The 24,945-nt window shown below is 43.0% G+C and overlaps 1 protein-coding gene across 3 annotated transcripts in view; it reads left to right on the forward strand.

The window, feature by feature from the left end:
• Positions 1-2,392: 2,392 nt before the first annotated feature.
• The window catches only part of RB1 (RB transcriptional corepressor 1), a 52,265-nt gene continuing 29,712 nt past the window's right edge, over positions 2,393-24,945 (forward strand). Inside the window, exons 1-16 of one of the 3 annotated variants that reach the window (XM_081016456.1) lie at positions 2,393-2,549; positions 6,340-6,454; positions 7,437-7,546; positions 8,852-8,986; positions 11,634-11,672; positions 12,154-12,221; positions 14,079-14,189; positions 16,171-16,313; positions 17,342-17,419; positions 18,461-18,570; positions 20,093-20,170; positions 22,026-22,113; positions 23,167-23,283; positions 24,233-24,289; positions 24,376-24,407; positions 24,498-24,574. In XM_081016456.1, coding sequence (XP_080872582.1) covers positions 2,479-2,549; positions 6,340-6,454; positions 7,437-7,546; positions 8,852-8,986; positions 11,634-11,672; positions 12,154-12,221; positions 14,079-14,189; positions 16,171-16,313; positions 17,342-17,419; positions 18,461-18,570; positions 20,093-20,170; positions 22,026-22,113; positions 23,167-23,283; positions 24,233-24,289; positions 24,376-24,407; positions 24,498-24,574 — 1,429 coding nt within the window. In that variant the 5' untranslated portion in view covers positions 2,393-2,478. Of the gene's footprint in view, positions 2,550-5,434; positions 5,455-6,339; positions 6,455-7,436; positions 7,588-8,851; positions 8,987-11,633; positions 11,673-12,153; positions 12,222-14,078; positions 14,190-16,170; positions 16,314-17,341; positions 17,420-18,460; positions 18,571-20,092; positions 20,171-22,025; positions 22,114-23,166; positions 23,284-24,232; positions 24,290-24,375; positions 24,408-24,497; positions 24,575-24,945 lie in introns of those variants that run through there. The other 2 variants (XM_081016457.1, XM_081016458.1) reach the window with 2 other exon arrangements.

The following is a 24,945-nucleotide window of genomic DNA, read 5'->3' on the forward strand; positions in this document are numbered from 1 at the left end:
TCATGTTCTCAATTTTGGTTGTCCTTTTTTACCAGTTAGTTACCACAGTTGCCCCAGTGAAAGGGCCTTGCTGGGTTGCCAGTTGTGTTGCTAGAATGTGCCCCAAAATCATCCAAGTGACCTCAGTGAGCATTTCAATTTCAAATACTCAGATTATTTCTACTTTGAGTTAAGTATTTTTATTTATTTACTTGATTGGGGAGGGCAGCTGTCCTCTTGGCTACACCCATGTCAATGTATTTATGTCCACAGCATTCCCCCGATCCACCAAACTTGTAATTATCCAAAAAAGAAACGAGATTTGTCTGACATGGCTGGGTCTTAGTAATTGCCACATCCTTTTCTAAAGTGCCCACAGACTAACTGTTGAGATTTGCTAGGTTTTTCCTTACCACCTCATTTCCTGTCTTAGGCTGCAGCTCCCTCCTGATATCATTTATTATGTTATCACCAGGTTGGGCATTATTTTCCTTTTGGATGAAGATGGAGGCAAAGTAGGGTGGAATCCACACACACATAAAAACTGCTCTGAAAATGCTTTTTTTTAAGTGTTCTTAAAATACAGTACATTGAATTTTCCATAAGGTTCATCATCGCCATCATCTCATCTCACTTAAAATGTTTTTTTATTTGCAGCTGTATAGCTGAGTCCTAAGTGTTGAGGAGTTTTGCCTTCTGTCACCCAATAGCATTTCTTTGTCTTCTCCACACAAATGACGTACCACTTGCTTGTTCTTCCTCTTGCTTCAAACACAGGCAAAGAAACCTTTATTATTTTTAACGTCGCTTTCAAGCCTGAGCTCATTCTGAGCTTTTATCCTGGCTGACCCTGCAACTGTTGGCTTCTCATGTGATTTCCCCTTTCTTCCATTTTTATACATGCCCTTCTTAAATCTTAGCTCATCTGTAAGCATTCTTTAGATGCCTCCCACTTTCTTGTTGGAACTGTCTGCATTTGGGCCTTCAGTATTTCACCTTTAAGAAATTCCCATCCTTGGACTCCCTTCTCTTTGAGTATTTCTGACCATGAGATCTCACCCAGTAGCTCCTTAAGCTTTTTGAAATTGGCCGCCTTAAAGTGCAGATTGCATGACTAAGTTGCTTTTGGCGAACCAGAGCAGCGCACAGAAACGCCGTTTACCTTCCCGCTGGAGCGTTACCTATTAATCTACTTGCACTTGACATGCTTTTGAACTGCTAGGTGGGCAGCAGCTGGGACTGAGCAACGGGAGCTCACCCCGTGGCGGGGACTAAACGCAGCTCTCCCTTGCTTCTGAATCATGAAACCCAGGAGGACTTGATCATTCCCTTCTAGGTTTCTGAGTACAGGTGGTGACTATTTTGTGCATGGGTTCTGCTCCTGGTCCCTGCATGCTCCACCCTGCCCCCATTCTGGCTTCTTCCTGGTCCAAAAGGGCCTACATTGGTGGTCACACATCAGTGGGGTGCACACAATATGGTTGCCATCTTTACTTCCACTTTGTCAGTCAGTTCCTCCCTATTGGTGAGTACAAAGAGGGACTGAAGGGTTCAAAAAATGATTTCTCTGAAGTGAGTGACTGGGTGGAAAAATTTCAAACAAGTTTAAAATGATGCATTTGGGGGGGGGTATTTTTTGGGGACGTGGGTGGCGCTGTGGTCTAAACCACAGAGCCTAGGGCTTGCTGATCAGAAGGTTGGCGGTTCAAATCCCCGCCACGGGGTGAGCTCCTGTTGCTCGGTCCCAGCTCCTGCCCACCTAGCAGTTCATAAGCACATCAAGTGCAAGTAGATAAATAGGTACCACTCCGACGGGAAGGTAAACGGTGTTTCCGCACACTGCTCTGGTTCGCCAGAAGCGGCTTAGTCATGCTGGCCACATGACCCGGAAGCTGTACGCCGGCTCCCTTGGCCTGTAAAGCGAGATGAGCACTGCAACCCCAGTCATCTGCAACTGGACCTAACTGTCAGGGTTGCCATTTTATTAATTTCACAGATGTGATGGTGTCTGAACTGGTGGCGATGGACCAGAAATGAGACCTTGGAGTGGTGGTGGATAGCTGGATGTGCACCATTAGCAGCAGCTGTTAAAAAGGCAAATTCCATGTTTGTGATGAAGGAGTTGAGAATAAAACTGGTGCCCAGTTCTGGCCCCACCTCACTTCCAAAGGGTCGGGGCAGAAGGAAGAAAGCGCCTCTGGGCGCAGCGTCCCACTCGAGGCCCCGCTTCTACGGGAGCAGCGCTGCGCTCCCTCTGGCCCCAGGCACGCAGGACCAGGCTCTGCCCCGCTCCGCGCCCACCACCTGCCGAGGCTCCGCCGCCGCCCCGGCCCGGGCAGCCCGGCATGCTTTGCGAGCGGCAGCGCCCGGGCGGCGTCCTCCTGCCCCGGAAGTGACGCAGGGGGCGGGAATCTGCCGGAAGGAGGGGCGGGAGCCGCGGGCGCCGGGGGGAGGCTCGTCCGCGCTGGTCCGGCTGTGGCGGCGGCGGCGGCGCCCGGGATGGCGACCCCCAGGACCCCCAGGAAGACGGAGGCGCCGCCCGCCGGCCAGGCCACGCCGGAGCGGGACAGGTGAGGCTCGCTGGGCGGGCGGGCGGGCGCGGGAGGGAGGGAGGCGCGTCCCCCTCGGCCAGGGCTCTCCGAGGCGGGGGCGCGGCGGTTTCTCTCGGTTGTGGCGAAGGGTCCCTTCCGGGGAGAAGGAGCCGCGCGGGGTCCGGAGGGTCCGGGGCAGCTTCGCGTCTCCCCGGGGCGGGGCGTGGAGGATGCCCGCCCGCCTCCCTCCTTCGCCCGCCCGTCGCTCTGGCGGGACTCGCGGCGCCTCACCTGCCACCAGGAGAGAGAGAGAGGACAGCGCTGTCCCCTCGTAACTCTCCTGCAGACATCCTGAAAAGGAGGGCGATGTATGTGAAGCAGAGAGAAAGGAAACGGCAACAGGGACACCAGGGAACAGAGATCCCGAAATGGATCTCCTCTCTCTCTCTGCCCGGCAAGGAACTTTTATTCTGACCAGTCCTGTCGTAGGGAGTGAGGTGAGGATTCCCCCGGCATCCCTGCTCCCTCCAGCTCCCACCTCCGCCTCCACCAGACTCCAGATGTCTCTTCCTGGGCCCCCAGCTGCTGCTGCTGCTGCTGCCATCCTGGCAACTACAGTGGTACCTCGGGTTACATACGCTTCAGGTTACAGACTCCGCTAACCCAGAAATATTACCTCGGGTTAAGAACTTTGCTTCAGGATGAGAGCAGAAATCGTGCTCCGGTGGCACGGCAACAGCAGGAGGTCCCATTAGCTAAAGTGGTGCTTCAGGTGAAGAACAGTTTCAGGATAAGAACGGACCTCCGGAATGAATTAAGTACTTAACCCAAGGTATAGCTGGCACATCTGCATTCCAGCACACTTTTGATCCTGGTGACATCCGGAATGTCATAGAGATAGGTTGGAAAATGAATAGAGTGCCCTTGCTCTATGTTGTGCTCTATCACTAGAGGTTTAGTTATAGGAAGATGGGATATCCGGTTGGCCAGAAATACAGATCTTATGGATGACGTCTCATGCCTTTCTCCTGCCAAATGGAAATGGATAAAATTAGTTTCAAACCAGAAAAGCTTGTTCTAGCCCAAGGCAACGCATGTAGTGCTTCAGGGGGAATCCAACATGGCAGCCATATTTTTGTCACGACCCACCTTGGGTACAAGCCCACTGGTTGAGGATCCCTGCCTTGTCCTGAGCATAACCTCTAGGCCCTGTATCTATTTCTACCGTTCTCCCTTGGCTAGGTTTAATCAGACATGAAGGGCAAGGCTTGCAATAGCACGTTAGGTGCATAGTCACAAGCACCTTGTCAAAAATAAAAGGCTGCAAAAACTGAAATGAATCCCATAAAGCATGATTTGATGCATCATTGGAAATCTCACTTGGAGCTGCATCAGTCATTCATACAACCAGCTTTAAAATTTAAATCTTAAAAATTATTTCTGTCGGGTTAGAACTTTTCTTGTGAGCCAATAGTACTGTTTGTTTATTATAGCTATCACTATGCACAAAAGTTACTAATTTGGTTTTGGAATCACTGAGAACTCAGTTGCATCTGCAAATGTTTGCAAGGAATTTGCACGCTTACTTCAAAAGGTAGCCAGACTTAGTGGCAGCTCTCAGTGCAAGACCTTTCTTTAGATGACTGCTTGTTCTGTTCATGGAAAGATTTTACAAATTCAGTAGAGTGTTGTCCCAATAAAACACACCCCAAAAATGCATCCAAAAACTAATTATAATCAAATGGGTTCTGATATTTGTAGATTTTAATAAACTGCAGCTGATGTTCTTTAATGTATTTACCAATAATTGTATTTAAACTTTTGATCAAAATTGTGGTCCATATTTTGTAATATTGGTTCAGGAAAGCAATGGGTTAACAATACTCTATTCTAGAGAAATAGTGGTTCTTTTTTTGTTTTACCACCTGTTTGACTTAATCCCTTTTTGAGGGGGAAATATTGCATTACTTAATTTATTTCTTCGAACAAATTATATGCTAATCCCTTAATAAATGTTTTGTAATATTCTCCTGTAAAACCATCTGGCCCTGGTACGGTGCAATAAGTTGATAACATTCAGTAATAGTTCCCAGGTTTCAGTATCTGTTGCAGGTCCATCTGCACTGTACATTTAAAGCAGTATCATACCACTTTAAACAGGTATGGTGTCTCCCAAAGAATCCTGTATATCTGAAAGAGCATTTCCACCACCAGCTCTGAGGGCCTTCTGGTGGTTCCCTCATTGCAAGAAGTGAGGTTGCAGAGGGCCTTCTTGGTAGTGGCACCCTCCCTGTGGAACACGCTGCAATCAGATATCAAGGAAAGAAACAACTATCTGACTTTTTAGAAGACCTCTGAAGGCAGCCCAGTATAGGAAGCTTTTAATGTGTGGTGTTTACCGTGGTTTTATCATTTGTTGGAAGTCGTCTAGAGTAGCTGGGGCAACCCAGCCAGATGGGCAGCATATAAATAAATAAATAAATACTCCTCATCCTCATCATCCTGGGAACTGTAGTGGTTTAACAGTTAATCCTTCCCACGGAACTCTTGAAACCGTAGCTCTAAGCAATAGTGCAGTGCAGCTGCAGTATATAATTTGTGTTTCTTGTTCTGGTGTAGAGTACGAATACTGTGGATAAAAGCTGGTTCATTATGCGCTGAAGTTGCTGCAATACTACATGGTCTGAAGAATGAACTTTATGATTGCCCAAAGAATCCTGATACTTTTCATCCTGATAAGTGAAGAATAATCCATAACCCACCTTAAACTTAGGTTATGGTCATTTCCCCCTACAAGATTACAAAGCAAATGAAGGCAAGATGGGGGATCTAGCAGAAGATGGAATGAATGCTGTGCACAAAAGAAAAGTTCTTTAGAACATAGAAGCAGTCAAGTGGGGAAGCAGCCTAGAAGAGAAGGGACTGCAGTTCCATTCTAGCAAATGTAAAAACCAAACATCTCTTACTCAATTAGAAGAGGTAGTTTGGCAAAATCTGTATCTCTATAAATTTGTGAACAACTTTGCATAGCCAATTTATTTGGTTCTTTTTGTAATTTGTGGTATTTGGAGGATTGTAACCAGCCATAGTAAAACAGTTCATACAGAGAGCAGAGGGGGACTTTAAGACAGTAACACCCAGTGAACTTCATGGCTGAGTGGGGATTTGAACGCAGGTCTCCCAGGTCCTAGTCCTACAGACACTCTAACCGCTCGCTGGGGAGAACCTTTTTCTTTCGATTTGCAAAGTCACAGCTTCTGTGATAGGTGGAGCTGCCAGTGAGGGACGTTGACTCATTCTGTACATTCATACCCGCATAGCATGATTATTTTAAAAGTTCTAATGTTTTTATTTCTGTAAAGGAAAACACTTCCCTGTAAATGGTACAGGAGCAGTGGCGTAGTTGGGGGCGGGGGTTGGAGCTGGGGGAGCATGGCCCCCAGGGACATTTTTTGGAAGGGAACTCCCCACCCCTGCAAAAATCCTAATCCTTTTTGTCATAGTTTCCCATCTGCTCAACCTGCATTCCTAGAAAGAAAAGATGCAACAGATCCAAATAAAGGAGCAAACCTTTATTCTTCCAAGCCAGCCAGCAAAAATAATATTATGAGAAGAAATGAAAGGCAAAGCAAGAGGGATTGCTTTACTGCTAGAACCATTTATTTTTGAGAAACAAGATCACCATTAGAAGCCCCTTAAATCATCAGCCAGCACAGGAATCAGCAGCAGAAGCCCCACAAGCTTGTTTGCAAACCACAGCATGTCTCAGCGAAAGATTGGAGGGGATGGGTGAAAATCAGTCAGATTTTGATACATTTTTCTTCCTTAGGCTTCCATTTGCTGAAAAAGCATTTTTTGCCCTATGTGATGCCTTGCATGTGACGGACAGTGTGCGAGTAACCGCTTGGAAGACTTATGAAAAAGTGTCTCTGGATGGAGTTGTAGTAAGTATATAATTTATTTCTTAACAGATTAATGGCCATTTATGTTAGAATGTGCTCAAGATATAAAATAGTTATGAAGACTGAAACAATAACACTAAACCAAAAACTTTACTAGCTTCTCTTTATACTCAAAACATTTTTTTCTGCCTTTGTTTCTATTTCATCTTATGCAGTTGAGTTGGTTTGTGAACAAACAGTATTGGTAGAAATCATGCATATGTAATGGTCTTCTAAAAAATGATAAAGTTAGTGTGAATCTTAGATGTTTCTGAAATTGCATTAATCAAATGTAGGCATTTATGACCAGTAACTTTGAAACGGGGTTCACTTCATTCCTGTATAAGCACAACACTCATGTGCATAAAGACCTTTTCCCCTCCCCACTTGCCGTGTGCTGTTGGGCCCTCAGCAGACCAGGCAGGCCTAGGAATGGGAATCCTAGGCCTCCTGCCGTTCCTGTGCAGATGTTCCAAGCTCACATTGTTGAATAAGGTGGAGAGGAGAAGCTGTATGGGCATGTGGGAAATGTTTTTGTTCCTCACCATGTCTAGATATGTCCTGCGCATGTGTCTGCAGGTAACCTGAGGAGGGAAACCTGGGCTCTGGTGTGCCCTGTTGGGCCACACGCATGGGACACAATCCACTTCTGAAGTGTTGCCCTGCCAGTTAGAGTGCTTTTGTTTCCTATTGATGTCCATGGGAGAGCCTGGGATGTGCTTATTTTTTTCACATTGACATGAATGGGGTTTCAGTATCCTAATCTTAAAAACGAATTCCACTGATTCTGAGGGGGTGCAGGAGAACCTCAGCTATTTTTATATCAGTCATATCCATTTGACATTTGCTTCTTGGTATCATTTGCCAAATCATACTAGCATATGCATATTCCTAAGAAAACGCTTTGTCTTAAGAAACAGCATTGACTACTCAGTTCTGCTTCTGATTTACAATGAGCATGAAAACTACTATTTGTTTTTTGTAGGAGAGCCATCTTAAAAAAGAATGGTGGGGGATCTGTATTTTTACAGCAGCCATTGACCTGGATGAGGTGACATTCACTTTTACAGAGCTTCTGAAATGCCTAGGTATTAGGTAGGTTTGTTGTATCAGCTGAGTTTGATACAATTCAACAGGTATGGAATAATTCTGTGTGTATATTTTGTCTGAGGCTTATTTCCCGACTACTGCGAATGGGTCTGTTGTTGTGGTTTTGCCTAAAGCAATGTCTAACCAGGGTCTAGGATTTAACAAGATAAATGTTTCCTCATTTCACTTGCATGAAGAGGGGTCTAAGATCAGTTTTCGTCAGATTGTACTTGACAATGGGTAGGGACTGTTAACCTCCCTCCCTATTTCCCATATCGAATCCTACCCTGCTGTGGAAATCCTGGCATTTCCTCCTGGCTTCAAAGCTTAATAGCAGCTTGGCGGGTCTGCACTTTTGGTCAGCGAAGTGCTGTGCAGTTACTACCCTGATAACTTTTATCAAGCCCTCCATGCATTGCAGCTGCATTTAAATAACGGGTGGTGGAGTAGGGAATCGTGATAGCAGCTTTGCCATCTCATGTCTGTTTTAGGCCAGGGAAAGAGAGTGGTGTGAGTTGGCTGAAGGTTGAAGTGCGATGAGATACAGTTTTTTTCTTTGGGACTCCAGGGTGAAGTGCTGGATAGGCTGCTTGGGGCCAGTTTGCCTCCTCCTGTGCCTGGCTTGGGGATAAAGCAAATATTTTAAAGACCCTATATCAGGGGTCTGCAACCCGCGGCTCCGGAGCCACATGTGGTTCTTTTACACCTTTGCCGCGGCTCCGTGGCGGATACTACCGAGGGGAGGAGGCACATTGTGCGCCCCAACACTCCCCACTGAGGCGGACGCTGTACTGGCTGTGACGTCGCATGGTGGCGGTGCGTGCGTTAGTCATGCACTGTCCCGACGTCACCTTCCCGCCTGCCCGCCCGCTACATTGTAAGGGGCATGTACGCTGGTCACTGCAGTGAAAGGGGGCATGTACGCTGGTCACTGTTTTGAAGGGGAGTGAAGAACACACACACACAAAAAGGTAACTTGTTAATTTAACGTTTATTTCTATGAGGAGGAGCAATTCTGAGGGGTCAAACAAAGAAATAATAATAAAAAAGTGACAAAAAAGTTATTTTTATAATGACGAGTTTTGCGGCTCCCAGTTTTTTTTTCTTCGGAAACGGGTCCAAGTGGCTCTTTTTGTCTTAAAGGTTGCAGACCCCTGACCTATATGCTTCAGTGCTCTGTTAGCTGAGCAAAGCTTAAACCCTGTAGCATTGCTGAAGGAAAGTTTGGTCCTTTTTGAGAAATTGGCTTTTAATATGTGCTTTGAGCCTTATGGAAATACTTGATTATTGACTGTTACGTTTTTCTTGCAGCGTTTGCAAATTTGTGTACATGGTTAAAGAAATGGATGTCAACATGGACACCATTAGTACTAAAGTGGAAAGTACTATATCACACCTAAAGAAAAAATATGATGTTCTGCTTGCACTATACCACAAGTTGGAAAGGTAAAGTGCTTATTGTTTGCTGCGTTCTAAAACCTAGTTTAAATTTAAATTTACTGTTTTGAGGGAATTACAGCATTAAAATGAACATTGTATTTGGGGATTAAGAATGGTGTAGTGGCTGGAATGTTGGTCTGTGACCTGGGAGACTGACGTTCTAGTCCCCACTCAGCCATGAAGCTCGTTGGGTGACCTTGGACCTGTCACTGTCTCTCAGAAATGATAAGTCAAGATATCCCTGCAACCTCCAGCTTAGTCTTCCTATTATTGATTGACATATCCCCCCAAGGTTCAAAGAATTGACAATCTTTCTGTTTAAAGCAGCACAATCCCCAATCACACAGATAAATGAACAGAATATGGTTTATTGGGCTTTCTGACTGTCTCACTTACCATGCCAAAATTATTCAAGGCACTGCTAAGAAAGATTGTTTTGAGTCTGTCTGGTTCCCCTTTTAAGTTAAGATAATAACAACCTAAATGTCAAACCTACAATTGCTCAAATCTCACTGTGGAGAGGCTTAGTTTCTCATAAACGAAGAGGCTTAACACAGGTAACATGTTTATGATCTTAGCTTAGCTTATCTCTTTTATTTCATTGTAAAGGCAATAAAACAATTTGGGGAAAAATAGCTTTATTATCCTGTGTTTGACTGTAGCACAGTATGCATTGATGGTATGATAAAACAGAAAAGCAAATAAAAATTGATTTAAAAAAAAATGGAAAAAAAGTTCACAATTCAGCCAAATTAATTCAAAATTACACAAACACAGTGTTTTTTGAAAATTGATAGTACAACAATGCTTGTCTGGATCATGTACTACTACTACTACTAAATTTTTATTTGTATCCCGCTGTCCCCAATCGAGGCCGGGCTCAGAGCGGCTAACATTATAAAAACAACACAATATGCATAAAAACAGACATCAATTAATTAAAATACATCTTAAAATTAATTCAGACAAGTTAAAATCTGTGCAGGTGGCAATTATCAGGTTAGAATTGAGAGTGGTTGATACTTGCCAGGACCAACTGTTTCCACTGAGCATACAAGGACCTGTGAGCGGGTTGGGGGCCTCCTTCGGGCTTGTTTTTATACAAAGGAAAGTAAGTCTGACCTATAATTATGTAAATTATTGTGCTACATTTGAACTTGCATGTTTAAATTTGTTCATTCAATAAAGATACTGGTACCATACTTAAGATCTCAAAATAGTCTACTCTTTATTGTCATGGATAGTTTAGCTGGGTGAGATTCCTGCATTGCAGGGGGTTGGACTAGAGGACCCCTCGGTCCCTTCCAACTCTGCGATTCTGTGTTTCTAATACGTCCTTTAGCAACATCCTTCCACCACAAATTTGCAGCATTGAAATCCTCTGGGCTGGGAGGGGGTGTTTGAATGGTGTGAAAGGGAAGAAGGAGGAGGAGTTTAAAACTTCCTGTTAAGTCACTCTGTAAAATACTGCAGGGAGTACAGTGGACGCTTGGGTTGCGAACATGATCCGTGCAGGAGGCACGTTCGCAACCCGCGCGGGTTGCAATTCGGCGCTTCTGCGCATGCGCAAAGCGTGATTTAGCGCTTCTGAGCATGTGCGACCGTCGAAACCCAGAAGTAACCCATTACTTCCGGTACTTCCGGGTTTCGGTGCGTCCATAACCTGAAAAAACGCAACCTGAAGCGTCTGTAACCCAAGGTATGATTGTATCAGCATATTACAGTACATAAAAGGGAACAGAACAGTTCCCTTGAGCTGCCAGTTACTAGCATGTCTCTCAAGCTGAGCTGAAGAGTTTGGATAAGGGAGAGGAATAAGCAACTCTACTACACAAACACAAAGTAAAAACAAAAACCTGGTATTCCTATTTGGGGCTTTTACAACTAAGCATTGTTGTCCAAGAATATCCAGGTAACCCTGAAAAGACGCACCCCAAGTTACTGGACATGTTTTGCTTTGTGTGCAAGGGATCTCCCTCCTTCCACAGCCCAGAGGGGCTCCATATCCACACTGAGCTCTTCCTCGGAGGGTTCCTGGACCCTCACAAAGCTCTTCCTCCCCACCTGCACCTCCTCTGCCCCCCTCAGCCTGAGGGGACGTAATGCAGGGGGCTTCTCGCAGCCTCACACAGGAGAGATCCGTTCCCTGGTCTGCTTCCCTTCCCTTCCCCAGCTCCCTCCAGCCCTGGGAGGCATTTCTCCCCCCCCCCCCGGCTCAGCGCCTGCAGCCACAAGTTGGATCTGAAATCTTAGGCGAGGCATAATGCGACAAGACTTCAGAAACTGCTCACAATCATAAAATTCCTTGTTGCAGAACGTGCCTGCCTTGGGCTTTTCAGGTGCTTGCTAAATGGTACATATATTATATATAAAATAATAGTGTATAGTATAATACTATATAGTATAGAAATAATAGTAGACAGATTTTAGCATTCATATGATAGTATAGGTTTCTGCATAATTGGAAAAACCGCTGCAGAATTTCATTTTGCATCCCTTTGGCTCCTGCTAAAACCATCTAGGATCCAACCCTTTCCCAGCAAACACATTTTCTTCAAAGCAGCTGTGACTTTAGAATACTCTGGGCGTGCTGAGTTGAAATCTTAAGTTTTAGAGTGCACTGATACACCTTTTTTCTTTTTCTTTTTAAAAGAACTTGTGGACTTATCTATGTTGAGCATCCTGATGATCAGTAAGTTTGTCTGTTTTCATAAAATCAAAGAAATGTTGATGTGTGAGCTGCTAGCTAGTGCATAGGTTCACAAGATAGCAGTTGGCAAAGGGTAGGAGTATGTTTCACCGTTATAATGTGAAGATATATTGTTTTAATAAACTGTGTTGGGGGTGGGGGGGTGCTGTTTTTGTTTGTTACTATCTTACGTATTTTTATATTGTAAACTGCCCTGTCATCCTCAGATGAAGGGTGGTATAGAATTATTGTTGTTGTTGTTGTTGTTGTTGTTGTTGTTGTTTTAGAGAAAACTCCACGTCCCAGAGCAAGCAGTTCAAGTAGCCCCAAGTATACAGTAACTGTATTTTTTGGCTTAAAAACTCACAGCCACACAAAGCATTAAACCTTTGGTTTAAATCACTTAGCTGCATACCTTTTAAAAAGTGTTTTAAAGCAGGAAATGTAGAATCGTCACTGTAGTGTTTTTCTCTTCTATTTGTAGAGTTTGTGCTGAACTAAGTTCTTCCCTAGTTCTAAAACTATGCTGGATCATGTTTCTTTTGGCAAAAGGTAAGTAGTAGTATCCTTCAGTGTTTAAAAGAAAAAAGAACCCCCCAAAATTGGTTTGACTATTTTGACTATTAAGCTTTGCATTAATATTTTAAGCCACCTGGAGAATGCTGTTATTGGGACCATATAAATGCTGTAGGTAGATCAGTCAATCAGTAAAATAATTTGAAATCTGAGAAAAGCAAGCATAGGGCTGGTTCCTACCGTGTGTGTGTTTGTGTGTGTGTGTGAGAGAGAGAGAGAGAGAGAGAGAGTTGGGCGATATTTAGCTGGTAAAGTGATGACAAAGCTTATCTCAGGAATACAACTGAAAGAAAAATAGCAGAGGAAGATACTTATCAACTATCAGCTGAAAATTTTTTCTAGGCATGTTTGGCTTAGTTAGAGAATCTTCCTGTCATTTTTACCATATAGTTGCCAAGCTAAGCAGTCATATTACCAAGCTGAATTCAGTGCTGCATTTGTGCTGAAATAAACCACCTGATCAGGTATAGTGGAGCCCTTTGTGTAATACCTTGGTGTACTACTGCTGTTTAGCGTGGGCATATCCTAAAGCATAGGGGCCATTTTGGATAAACCGTGATGAGCTGCCAGTGACCTGATGTCAGGCGCAAGAGAGTTAAGGGGATCTCTTGTTTCAAATCTACATAAGCACCATAGCACTAAGGTTGGAGGGAAGCCTTCAATGAGGAAAAGGTAGCAATGAGACCTCTTATCTCTTCTAAGCACCACGGTGGTCAGATCAGAGAGAAGCTGTCAGCTTAAGGGAGAGGTTTGTGGAAATGCTGCTTTTTGCTGTCGTTATTATCCCTGTGGTGCTCAGTCCTCTGCAAAAAGCAAGCAGAGGAATCTCCACCCCAGAATTTAAGGGGAATGGGCTGGAAATGCTAAGTGTGTGTGTGTGTGTGTGTGTGTGTGTGTGTGTGGCTGGCTGGCTGGCTGGCTGGCTGGCTGGCTGCTTGCAGGTCTGGTGTGTGAGAGAGGGAGATGGAGAGGGAAAGAAATGTGCGCTTAGTGTGCATGTGTGGGACAATGGAAGAGGGAAAAGGCACATACATTTTTCTTGTTTTTGCCTCCTTGCCTTTACCTTGCCAAGTTTTGCCCTGCCCACCATGGGAACATGCCCCTCAGAATGTTGGACAAGCTGTGATCTGGCCCTCAGGCTGAAATAGGTGCTCAGTTCCTGTCTTAAAACTTAATTGAGTGAGGTCTTGAATACTAGGCACTGAAAATTGTTCATGATTATAAAGTGTTTGGCAACCTAGAGAATTTGCTGAAGAGCCATAAGATACAAAGTGTTGCATCCAGATTGTCTCTTCTGCAACAGGAAGAGCTCCTGTCATTCCCAGAAGGAGAAGAGCTCCAACAGAGGCCTCTGCTGGAGGGAGGGGAGCCAATGTCTGCTGATTCCCCCAGTCACCCATCCACCTTCCCCCTGTTCTGGAATGTCCCCAAACTCTCCCTTGTAGCTTTTCAGGAAGCAAAAAGGGCTGCAAGGGAATGGGGATTGTGCAACAATGGCCACCCTCCCTTCATCCAGCAGGAGTGTCCCTTGAGCTCTAAATCCGCGCCTAGATCCATTAGCAGAAGCCAGCCCAAGGGCTCCTGCTAACCCGGTAGGGTTTTGCCTCATGCCCAGATTGGGAGAACCCTCCAGAAGAGCAGGAAAGGGGAGATCCTTAGGCTGAGCAGGCAGAAATGCTTGCCCTGACAGAGCAGTCTCCTTAGCCCTGTCTTGAATTCCACCCTATATATTTCCAGCCTAGTTTTCCCAAATGTGAAACATGATACATTTTTCACTTATGGTTTAAAGAGGTGTTGATTGAAAATGTTCTCTCATTTTTCTAATGTTTTCAGGAAAAATACTACAGATGGAAGAAGATTTGGTTATTTCCTTCCAGTTGCTGCTTTGTGTCCTTGATTATTTTATCAAACTGGTGCCCCCAGCAGTACTCAACGAACCATACAGTAAGGATTTAAGCTTTTCATTGCACACAACAGTAAACATGTTTGTAGTCCACATAAGAGATTGTGTGTTCTGTCCTGAAAAGATAAAGAGAATTTTATAAGTTGTTTAAACTGACCCCACTTTCATTTACTGTGTTGCTTATATTTGTGCCCCTTAGTGCATTTTGTACCAGAGCGACTGTTCAGCCCTGCAGATATATGTTGCTACAAAGGAGCAGTGAAAATGTAAAAGCTTACACTTAATAATATTTGGGAATCATGCTTGAGTATTGAAAACAATAACTGCAATATTTGCATTTTATAATACAGTACTGTACTTGCATAACTTTTGTATTGTTAGAATCATTTCCCCATATTCTCTACATCTCTGAAAGACTTGCTGTGGTCACGGACAGGACTTTCAAAAAGAAATGCATAAAGCACATTCCAATTGTACATTCCAAACCCAAAGAGGGTTTGTACTGAAAATGACACAAAGAAAATTGAAACGTCTGTTTTAATCTGAGTTTTGTTCTTGTATTTTTGCATGATGCTTAAAAATATTAAAATATTGTTTACAAATCCTTTTTTAAGGCAAATCATAAATATTTACCTATGAAAGTTTTATTTGTACTTTACTAACGGCCTGGTGGATGCTTGAATATATGTTAGACTTTGGTTTAAAGCATCCCTGAAACCTTTCAGAGAGCTATGTCATGTTTAAAAAGGTTTTTTAAATAAAATTGTTTTGTGAATTTGTCCTAGAGCTCTGTATAAACTGATATTCTGGCATCAAAAATATATGGTGATACATATACTATGAATGCACATGTCACGTGAATGTGTGCTCTGAATTTTGTACTGATCCGAGTCAGACTCCGTAGGCCAGGTGACGCCAACCTTTTTGGACCAGTGGGCACATTGCAGGTTTTGAAAGAGTGCTGTTTTGCAGTAACAAAATGGCTACCATGGGGGAGTGGCATAACATTGCGGCTCACTTCAGAAAGTCAGCCAAAGTAATTGCTGCCCAATTACAACAGAAAGCCTTCCCCAGTACCAGGAAAAATGTACACAGTAGCCACAATCACTTCTCTCCCTCGCACCCATGCCACATATGCAGACCACCGACACACAGCCCCCCCCTCTCTCGTGTTCACACCCCCTTCAGGTATGCAGCCACACGGGCCACCCTTCCTCTCTCTCTGGCCAAATGTGTCTCCTCTCTCTTTCTCTCTCTTTGACCACGCAGTCATGCGCCCCCCCCATCTCACACTGCACACATCTCTCTCCCCTGCCTCTTCTCCCCTCACCCCAAATCTTTCCAAATGAGCCAGAATGCAGGGGGGGACGACGACTTCCGGTTCTAGCAACCACTCCACACTTCTGCCATTTCCTGTTATTTAATTTTTTGTGGGTTACCTGGACTGGGCGCCTTTGAGCACAGGTGCCTGGGGATGCCAGGGAAGGGCTTTGTGAGAGCCATGGAAACCAAGGGCACCAAAGTGGTGATCCTCACAGTAGGCAAAAGGCCCCAGTCCATTGCATAAGGCTATTGCTTCATCCTGTTCTTCATTACTGTTGAAAGAAAATCCTGAAAGAGTGCCAGTTGCAGAATCATTTTAGATTTCAAGATGAGGCAAAATTGTTTTGGTTGGTGGCTGAAAAACCAGGCACATTTGATTCAGAAATACTAAATTCTATTTATTCCTAAGTGTGAGACTAAAATAGTGTTCCTGTTTGTAGAATGACATAGAAAGAAACACAATGATGAGTTCTAGAACTATCTAAAATGCAACACAGATATTTCTAATACTGTTTTTCTGTTTTAATATTTATTGCAAAACCCCTAAAAGGGACAAAAAATATAGATATCCATATATTCCTTTCCTATACAGATATAGCTTTTAAAAACTTATTTTCATATGCTTAAAATAATTGCTTTTTTGCATTTTGCTTTGACTTCCTGATGTATGATGAACAAATACTTGCCTTCTTCCCATAGAATCCCTGAGTGCTATGTCTATTAATAGCTCAGCTCGAACTTACAGGCGGACTCAGAACAGGAGTATACGTACTTCAAAAACAGACACAGAAATAAAGGTTATCGAAGAGCTTTGTAAAGAACATGATTGTAATTTGGATGAGGTAAAACCGGATTAGTGTTATTGTTGTTGTTGCTGTTGTTTTATAAAAAAAACAGTTTTCTGCAATGTCCTCCCCTGCCCCCCCAGGTGACCCACTCCCTTCCTCAATTGCCTACAATCCCCCACTTCTCCTACTAGTTTCTCAGCCTGTTATGGCTTGTGTCCCTCTCCCTGTGATCTAATGCCTTCTGAGCCCTTTTATGTTTGTCCTGGTAAAACGGATTTCTCCCACCGCTTAGAGAAGCTGCCCTGCCCTGTTGCCGGCACGCCACGGACTTCTCTTCTCCCTCACATCTTGACCTCAGCAGTTAAATATATGTGAATGTTCCATAACGCCATAGCCCCCCAGTCAGTGTATAAGTAGGGGTTGAAGTCCAAGAGCAACAATCTGTTATTTATCTACAGTGGTGCCTTGCAAGACGAAATTAATTCGTTCTGCGAGTTTTTTCGTCTTGCGAATTTTTTGTCTTGCGAAGCACGGTTTCCCATAGGAATGCATTGAAAATCAATTAAAAAGGAAACAAACTTGCAAGACGTTTTCGCTTTTCGTCTTGCGAAGCAAGCCCATAGGGAAATTCGTCTTGCGAAGCAACTCAAAAAACGAAAAACTCTTTCGTCTTGCGAGTTTTTCGTCTTGCGAGGCATTCGTCTTGCGAGGTACCACTGTATTACAGTTTCATCTGATGTATCTACTCCTAACATTAATGACAAAATAGCCTTCGGCACTGAAGGATTCCTTTCTTTCCTCTTTGGAGATTGAAACCTTTGCCTTGTTTTCAGTGTAGTGGGGTCAGGAAGAGTGCCGTTGAACAATGTCTTGAATTTAGCTCTCAAAAGTTAAAGCAATTGAAGATACTTCATAAAGTAATTTTAAAATCTAATGTCTGTGTGTGGGCAACTGCTCAGACCTGGAAATACTAGCAAATATCGGTACACCATAGTTTTTCAATAAGCTTGTTTTGCTATATTATGCATGAAACTAAGAGACCACCTAATAGTGACACTTTATATTTTTTTTACCTTTTCAAGGTGAAAAATGTTTACTTTACTAGTTTTATTCCATTCCTGAACTCTTTGGGTATTACACCTTCCAGTGGACTTCCAGAGGTAACATTAGTGTAATTTAAGAATCTTTAAGGGTTGTCACGGTGAATCCTAGTTATGTTTTTGTTAGTTTTATTCTGTCTAATTCTTATAAATAGTTTAAACAGGAGTAGCTACTTCACAGCTTTTTGATATGATAGGTCCTTGGAACTGTCAGATTAAAGAGTTTAAGAAGAACTTTAAACTGACAATCAAAGGGTTGTCATATAGATGATGGGGCAAATTTATTTCCTGTTGTGCCAGAGGATAGGGCTCAAACCAGTGAGTTCAGTTACAGAAAAAAGGACTTAAACTAAACATCAGGAAGAACCTCCCAATTGTATACACCAGCAGAATACCTTGCAAAGAGCTAGACTGTTGAAAGTATTGAAGTACAGTGGTACTTTGGTTCTCAAATGCCTTGGAACCCAAACACTGCAAACCCGGAAGTAAGTGTTCCAGTTTGCGAACCTTTTTCGGAAGCCAAACGTGCTCCATTTTGAGTGTTACGTTTCCGTTTTGAGTGTTACACTGAGGTCTGTCTGCTTTTGCTATTTATTTTGCATTTTTTGGTAGCTCTTCTTGTTTTGTTTTTGTGGCTGTAGAACACAGTTCACCTACTGATTAATTGATTGTGTGACTGCAGTACATTGTTTATTGCTTTCATTTTATGGATCAATGGTCTAGTTAGATAGTAAAATTCATGTTAAATTGCTGTTTTAGTGGTTGTTTTTAAAAGTCTGAAACGGATTAATCCATTTTGCATTACTTTCTATGGCAAAGCGTGCCTTGATTTTGGAATGGACTTCCGGAACAAATTGAGTTTGAGAACCAAAGTACCATGGTATAGGCTCTTGGATGCTGTAACAGTAGATTTTGTTAATCAGTAGTGGGTTGGTGGAATAGATTATTTTGGAAGTCTCTTCCAACTGCACAGTCCTCTAATTACTTTCAGGAATGAATTGAATTGCAAATAAATAGCTTTCATATGAATAGTTAGACAATTGTGAGCCTAGGTCTCAGTCTTAGTTTTTTCCTTTTGTCCCCTTTTTGTTGAAACCCAAGGTTGAGAATATGTCAAGCAAATATGAAGAAATGTATCTGAAAAACAAGGATATTGATGCCAGATTATTTTTAGAGAAAGATGAAACTTTGCAATATGATCGCACTGAATGGTAATTTTTTTTAATTGCTTTTTTTTTGCATTGTAGTAAATTCTACTAATTCTTGAAGCAAAATAGAAACCTGGGAGGAATGTTTCTTAACTAATCTTATCTTGCAGGATTTTTCCAATGATAAATGAGTTAAGAGCTGTAAAATTCTATGAGAAGTGCTATGTGAGAATAAATAATAAGGCTTTAAAACCGCTGCTTTAGAATATGGCTTCTATGAATAATAATATCTGTATGAGTTCTTTCTAATCATCCTCCTTCTCCCAAAATGTCCTGTCATTTTCCCACTTGCTTTAATTAATACATTTAGAGCTGAGATTCTCAAATATTGATAATGAGCTTCTCTTCACTGGGCTGTCATCATGGACCTCAGCTGGAGGCCAGTTGCAGCTGGAGTCTGTCATGGCCGCAAGTGAGCGCTCCATCCCTGTGTGCCCAAGGAAACTGGCCTTTTCCCAGCACTGACCAGCAGGGGAAAACCTTCCCCTCCCCTGCAGACGGATTGCTTGAAGTCCCACCTGGTTTGACTTTCGGGGGAGTTAAAGCTTTCAAAAGATTTCATGTCGGTGACACACTTTTTAGATATGCATCATTTCGCAACACAGTAATTGAGTTTTACTAGGAAACTGGAGATTAAACTAAGCCATTTCCAGCCCCAGGAGGAAAGTGGGAGCATTCGCGTGACACACGTACACAGCCAACACACTCACGTGTCACGACACACAGTTTGTAGCTCTGCTACAAGTGGAAAGGCCACTTTTTAAGAAATCTTCCCTGGGTCCCAAAGACTTAAATAACTATCACCAAGTTGCAAATGTCCCCTTCCTAGGCAAGGTTTTTGAGCAGGCAGTTGCTAATCAGCTCCAGGCTCTCTTGGAAGAGACTGGTTTTCTAGATCCATGTAAGTTGAGGTTTAGGCCTTGTTTTGGCATGGAAACTGCCTCTCCCGTCTCTTGGGGAGTGCAACCCGTCCATCCATCCATCCATCCATCTCTTCATCCAGGGCAGTCTACAATATAAAAAGACAAAAATACACACCTTAATAACAGACAACAACACATACCCCCCCACATACACTCACAGTTTTAAAGGGCATAGATTAGATAAATTAGATAAAGGCCTGGGAGAAGAGGAACATTTTTGCCTGGCGCCTAAAGGTGTCTAATGAAGGTGTCACACAAACCTCCCTGGGGAGAGCCTTCCACAAACAGGGAGCCACCTCTTCACTGGAGCAGAAGTGAGCAAACCACAAGCTCTTGTGTGATTCAGTGAAACCATGGCTTCATATCCTGGCTTGTTTGGATATTTCCTGGTTTGAACAAAATGGGAGAGCATAGTTAATGAGAAGACTTCCTGGTTTGTTTGTCCATGGGCATAAAGGGTAAAGCAAGGAGGCTTTGTGCAAGATCAAAGTGCTCATTCATACCTGCCTACCAAGCCAAGAGTTTGTTGTCCAAATGCAGGCATCTTGGCTGGAATACATCAGGCTTTTATGCAGACAAGTTAACAATTTTCTCATGTTAAGTTTACAGTTGGAGAGAACACCAACCAAGAATAACCCAGGTTATGATCCTCCTGTTGTACTTCCACAGACCCCGGTTCGGTAAGAATAATTGTCCTAATTGTCTGAATTTAGTTGAAAAGGTTTAGAAAATTATTTCTACGGGTATAGGAAATACAGTGAGTTTATCTGAAATTCTGTTTGTCCTGCAAGTGCTTCAATTCTGATTTAATGCTTCTGCATAAAAAAGCATTTGCAGAGTCCCTACAGACAGGCTGAATGGTATCACTGGTCTTTCCAGCAAAACCAGCCTTCAAGTTCAGCTCACAAAAGTAGACAGTAGTCAATGTCTTCTGGCTGACAACTTCTCTCCACAGTTAGAATGCGTGTCAACATTGCGTGGTTTTAATCAGTTCAGCCACTGCTCCCCAGAAGCTTAATCAGAACTTCCACAGCTGCCGCAAAATTAAGTTCATAGACTGTATGAAATGTTGCTGAGGATACTAGTGATATGAATGCAAGGAAGTACCAGTCCTGTTTTTAATAATGTTCCAAAGAAGGTTATTTCTGGTAGTTGTGTTCAGCTGATCAAATCTTGGCTTACTAACCTCTGGGTCAGTAAATTCTGACTAAATTGGGGAGTCACAATACTTCTAGAGCTAATGTCTGTATTTAGGTTGAGGAAAACAGAGCTGTGGAACACCTTGCTACCAGGAAAACACCAAACTCTGCCTCCATCTGCTGCCATTTGGTGACTTCTGCCTCTGCAGCACCATTTTGTGATTGATGAGTTTCAGTGAGTTAGTGTGTCCTGGAGGTAGAATTTTTGAGAAGCCCTCTTTTAATCTTTCTTCATTCAGGAGTTGCCCCAGCCCCCTGATCATTTGGGTGGCTCTACTCTGAAACTTGCCCAGATCTACAGTATCCACAATGAGCTGAGGCATTTTCATATTAGCAGATCTATTTAGATCCCTTTTCTAGTAGGATGGATTTTGGTGTGGACAAAGCACAATGCATTACTTAATGCTGCCCTTTGCATTTTATTTATATTATTGTGATTTTATTGTTATATTGCTTTATTTATCACATTAATCTCCTGGTTATAATAGGCATTATATACTGCAACTAATGTAATTAATAAATAATGCCCTTGCACACAAGCTAGGAAGCTGTGGTTAATGACTTCCAAACAAGCCTGAATATAAAGGGATAGTTTGACATTGGCTGCATATCTTGGTTTGTTTAGAAGCCATTAACCATAGTTTCCAGTGTTGATGTAACAGGAAACTACTGTCACAGCGCTGTCAGACAAGACTGTCCGGAGTGAGGAATTAACTCTTTATTGTCAAAAGTACACTTGCAAGTTAGGGGAAGGCAGGTCTATCAGTCCACGTCTCAGCTGCTACAAGGTGTGCACCTGATGAGGCAGTTGCCACAACAGAGAGTCCTGGCCCCCGACCTCAGCTTATGTATCTCCCTGGTCTGAGCTGTGTGCAAGCAGGTGCAGACTCTCCCTGTGTGTAACCTGCTTCTGCTCCTCCCTTTGCAGTCCTCTTCTGGACCTGGGAAGCAGAGGAGCTGGGGGCAGGAGGAAGCGGTATGGAAACCCTGGGCTCTCCACCAGCCTCTTCCTTCTCTCCCTACATGCTCCCTCAGATCACTGATCCTTTCTTCCAAGTCAGCCCCAACCCCCCTTCTCCCAGTGCCCACTCTTCAGGGTCCAGCCAGTCCCAACAACTACAATTTCTCCTGCTTTCCAGGTCCCTTCCTTGCTGAAGGAAGGAAGGAAGGAACTAAGCATGCAGGTGTAGGAAGCCTGTTCGTATTGCTGTTCGTTATGTAGATATTTGATGTCCAAATGTGGCTGATGTATCATTTTATGTGGTGATTTTTTTCTGTTCAAAGGCAGTTTCTTCATTTCAGAAAATAGTAATAAAAATACTTTCACCCTCTGTAGTGCTGCGATGAATACTATCCAACAGTTAATGATGATTTTAAACTCTGCAAGTGATAAACCATCAGATAACCTTATCTCATATTTTAACGTAAGTAACATCATTTTAACCAAAGGGACTGGTTTGAATGCAGTATAAAAAATCAGAATTTAATGTTATTTTATGCTTCACAAATGTTTAATGTTCTAACATGCCCCTTTCATGCTATTTTCCCACCCCACCCCGGCTTCAGGTAGTATAGCCCTATTTATCTCCCAGTCTCCAGAGGCGGAGCTAGCTGTGTCCCCGGGGGCAGGGCGAACTGCCTGTGGGGGCGCGTGGCGCAGTGATTTCTCTCCCCCCTCAGGGATGACACCCGGGGCAGGCCGCACTCACCGCACCCCCCTTCCTCCGCCAGTGCCAGTCTCTATACCTTTTTCTAACTCAGAATATTCTAAAGTAGTAGAAGGAATAGATGATAACTTTTAAGCATCATATTAAAGCTCTACTAAGTATCCTAGTACGTTTGTTTTGCCAGCAATGTAACTTTGAATTCCTTGGCAGGACATACAGATTTGGGTAAGAGTGGAATGGGGATGGAGCAGGGGTAGTGGTTGTTCCCAGAGATGAGAGAATGATCCCATCACAAATACGCTTACTAAGTAGACTTTAATGTTTTTTGAAAAATGGAGAGGCATTTGTGAACCTAGATATTGTAGTGAGAAAACCCTTTTTTGCAGTGTTTTATTTAGAACCTCCTTGTTAGGTGGTAGTCTCCTGAATTGTGGTGAAGTAATTGGATGTACGTATTTAGACTTTTGAGGATTTCATAGAAATCTTTTTTGCTGCCAGGAAAGATCTTAGCCCATTTTCTGCTCTCAGACTTCCTTGATAGTTGGCAGTCTTTCTTTCTTTCTTTCTTTCTTTCTTTCTTTCTTTCTTTCTTTCTTTCTTTCTTTCTTCTTTCTCTCTCTCTCTCTCTCTCTCTCTCTCTCTCTCTCTCTCTCTTTCTCTCTCTCTCTCTCTCTCTCTTTTTCCCTGACCTCCCAGTTTTCTCACTGGAAATCAGTTCTTCATGACTTAGTAATTCCATAAAGCACTAGCAGAGGATAATTATTGTTTATCCAATATATCTAAGGGGAAGCTTTCTCCATCTCATTACAGAACTGCACTGCAAATCCTATGCAAAGCATATTGGAAAGAACAGAAAACCTGAGCCATGTCTTCAGAGAGAAATTTGCTGAAGCAGTTGGGCAAGGATGTGCTGAAATTGGATCACAGGTGGGGTTCTCCGTGGTTGTGCAGGCATCATTCAAACTGCCCTTTTGCAGGACTCAAGGAGTCTGCTGCTGGTGCTCACAGTCCAAATGTAGAGGGCCTTTGCTTACGCTCTTTACACATAGCTGAGATAGACCAGTGCCTGGCCTATGCAGGCTGTGCTGATTTAATTTCTCCAGGACCCGTGCCACTCTCTGGATTGTACATTTGGTATCCAGCGGGAAGCTTCTATCTGAATATCCCAGGGCTGGGGTGGGGAGTGTACACTCTAGTCTGGACAGTACAGTTTACTGCAATTATGAAGCTAAAGTTGTTTTCCAGAGGCAAACTCACGACTTTTCATTTCAGATTCATTCTTGATGTATCGTTTGCTTCTAATTCTGTGACTAGGAATGCTTGATTGAATGGATATTATGCAAAAATATTACATTAGACTTAGTGAGCCATACAAGCCCATGCAGAGCTTGCTTGAGTCTTGTACAATAAAGTTATGAACTCGGACAAAAAAGCAGCTGTTCCCTGGAGGGCCCCCGCTTACCTCTGCAAGGTCTGGGGCAAGTGGAGTACCAGGTTGCCCCCCACCCCCTGTACAGGCCTGGAGCCATAAGGTTGGGTTGAGTTGCAGGGCCATAATGTCTTGCCAGTAGGCATCTAGCACCCTTTCTCCTGAGAGTTTGCTTTGATTTCCAAATAGCGTGTTCCAAAAAAAAAAAAAAAAGCAACAAAAACATTTGTTGGGGATGGATTTCTACAAATATCCTAGTCTTGGATATGCCCTTTTCTTCTTTTCTGGGGTGTGCGTGTGTCTGATGTAGTAGAGCAGTTCTCGCTAAATGGCCACATCAAACCCATTAATCACAAAGAAACTGAAGTGTATTACAGAAGGTCATTCTCTTAAAGCAAAGTATTGTTACAACTTATTACATCGGCTTTTAAATTGTTTTTCCCCTAGAGGTATAGGCTTGGTGTACGGTTATACTACAGGGTGATGGAAGCCATCTTAAAGTCGGTAGGTGTTCAACATACAGAATTTTTAATATTTATATTCCCTTTTTAATGGGCTAAAGTATATCTTCATTTATTCATTTATCTTAGGAAGAAAAACGTCTATCAATTCATAATTTTAGGTATGTTTGGCAAACCTACTTCAATGTTATATTTTAAATACATTAAAAAATGTAAATGTTGAAAGACTGTCTTTTTTCTTTTTTTTATAGCAAACTTTTGAATAACAACATCTTTCATACATCTCTGTTGGCCTGTGCTCTTGAAGTTGTCATAGCTACTTATGGCAGTAAGTTGTATATCTGTGCCATATTACGGAAGGGGCTGTTTCATCCATAGTGATCAGTCATGATGCTTTCCCCCTCCCGTTCCTTTTCCCACACAGCCACGACTTCCCTAGACTTCCCTAGTATTTACTTTATTTCACCTAATGCTGGTAAGAGTCCATTGTGGTGTTTTGTGTGTGAGTTTTATCCTTGCGACAGTGCTTTTAATATCAGAATATTAAAACTGAGTTATTTACATTTGAAATACTGATTACTACATTATTTGCAAAAGGAACACCAGACAGATTAATACCAGAAGGCTTGGGGGGGCCGTTAATGTATCCAATTTCCTAAACTGTTATAAAATTGCCACCTTTTGTATAGCATTCCTTCC

Source organism: Podarcis pityusensis (genome assembly GCF_964106645.2).
Source record: "Podarcis pityusensis genome assembly, chromosome: 1".
NCBI lineage: Eukaryota > Metazoa > Chordata > Lepidosauria > Squamata > Lacertidae > Podarcis > Podarcis pityusensis.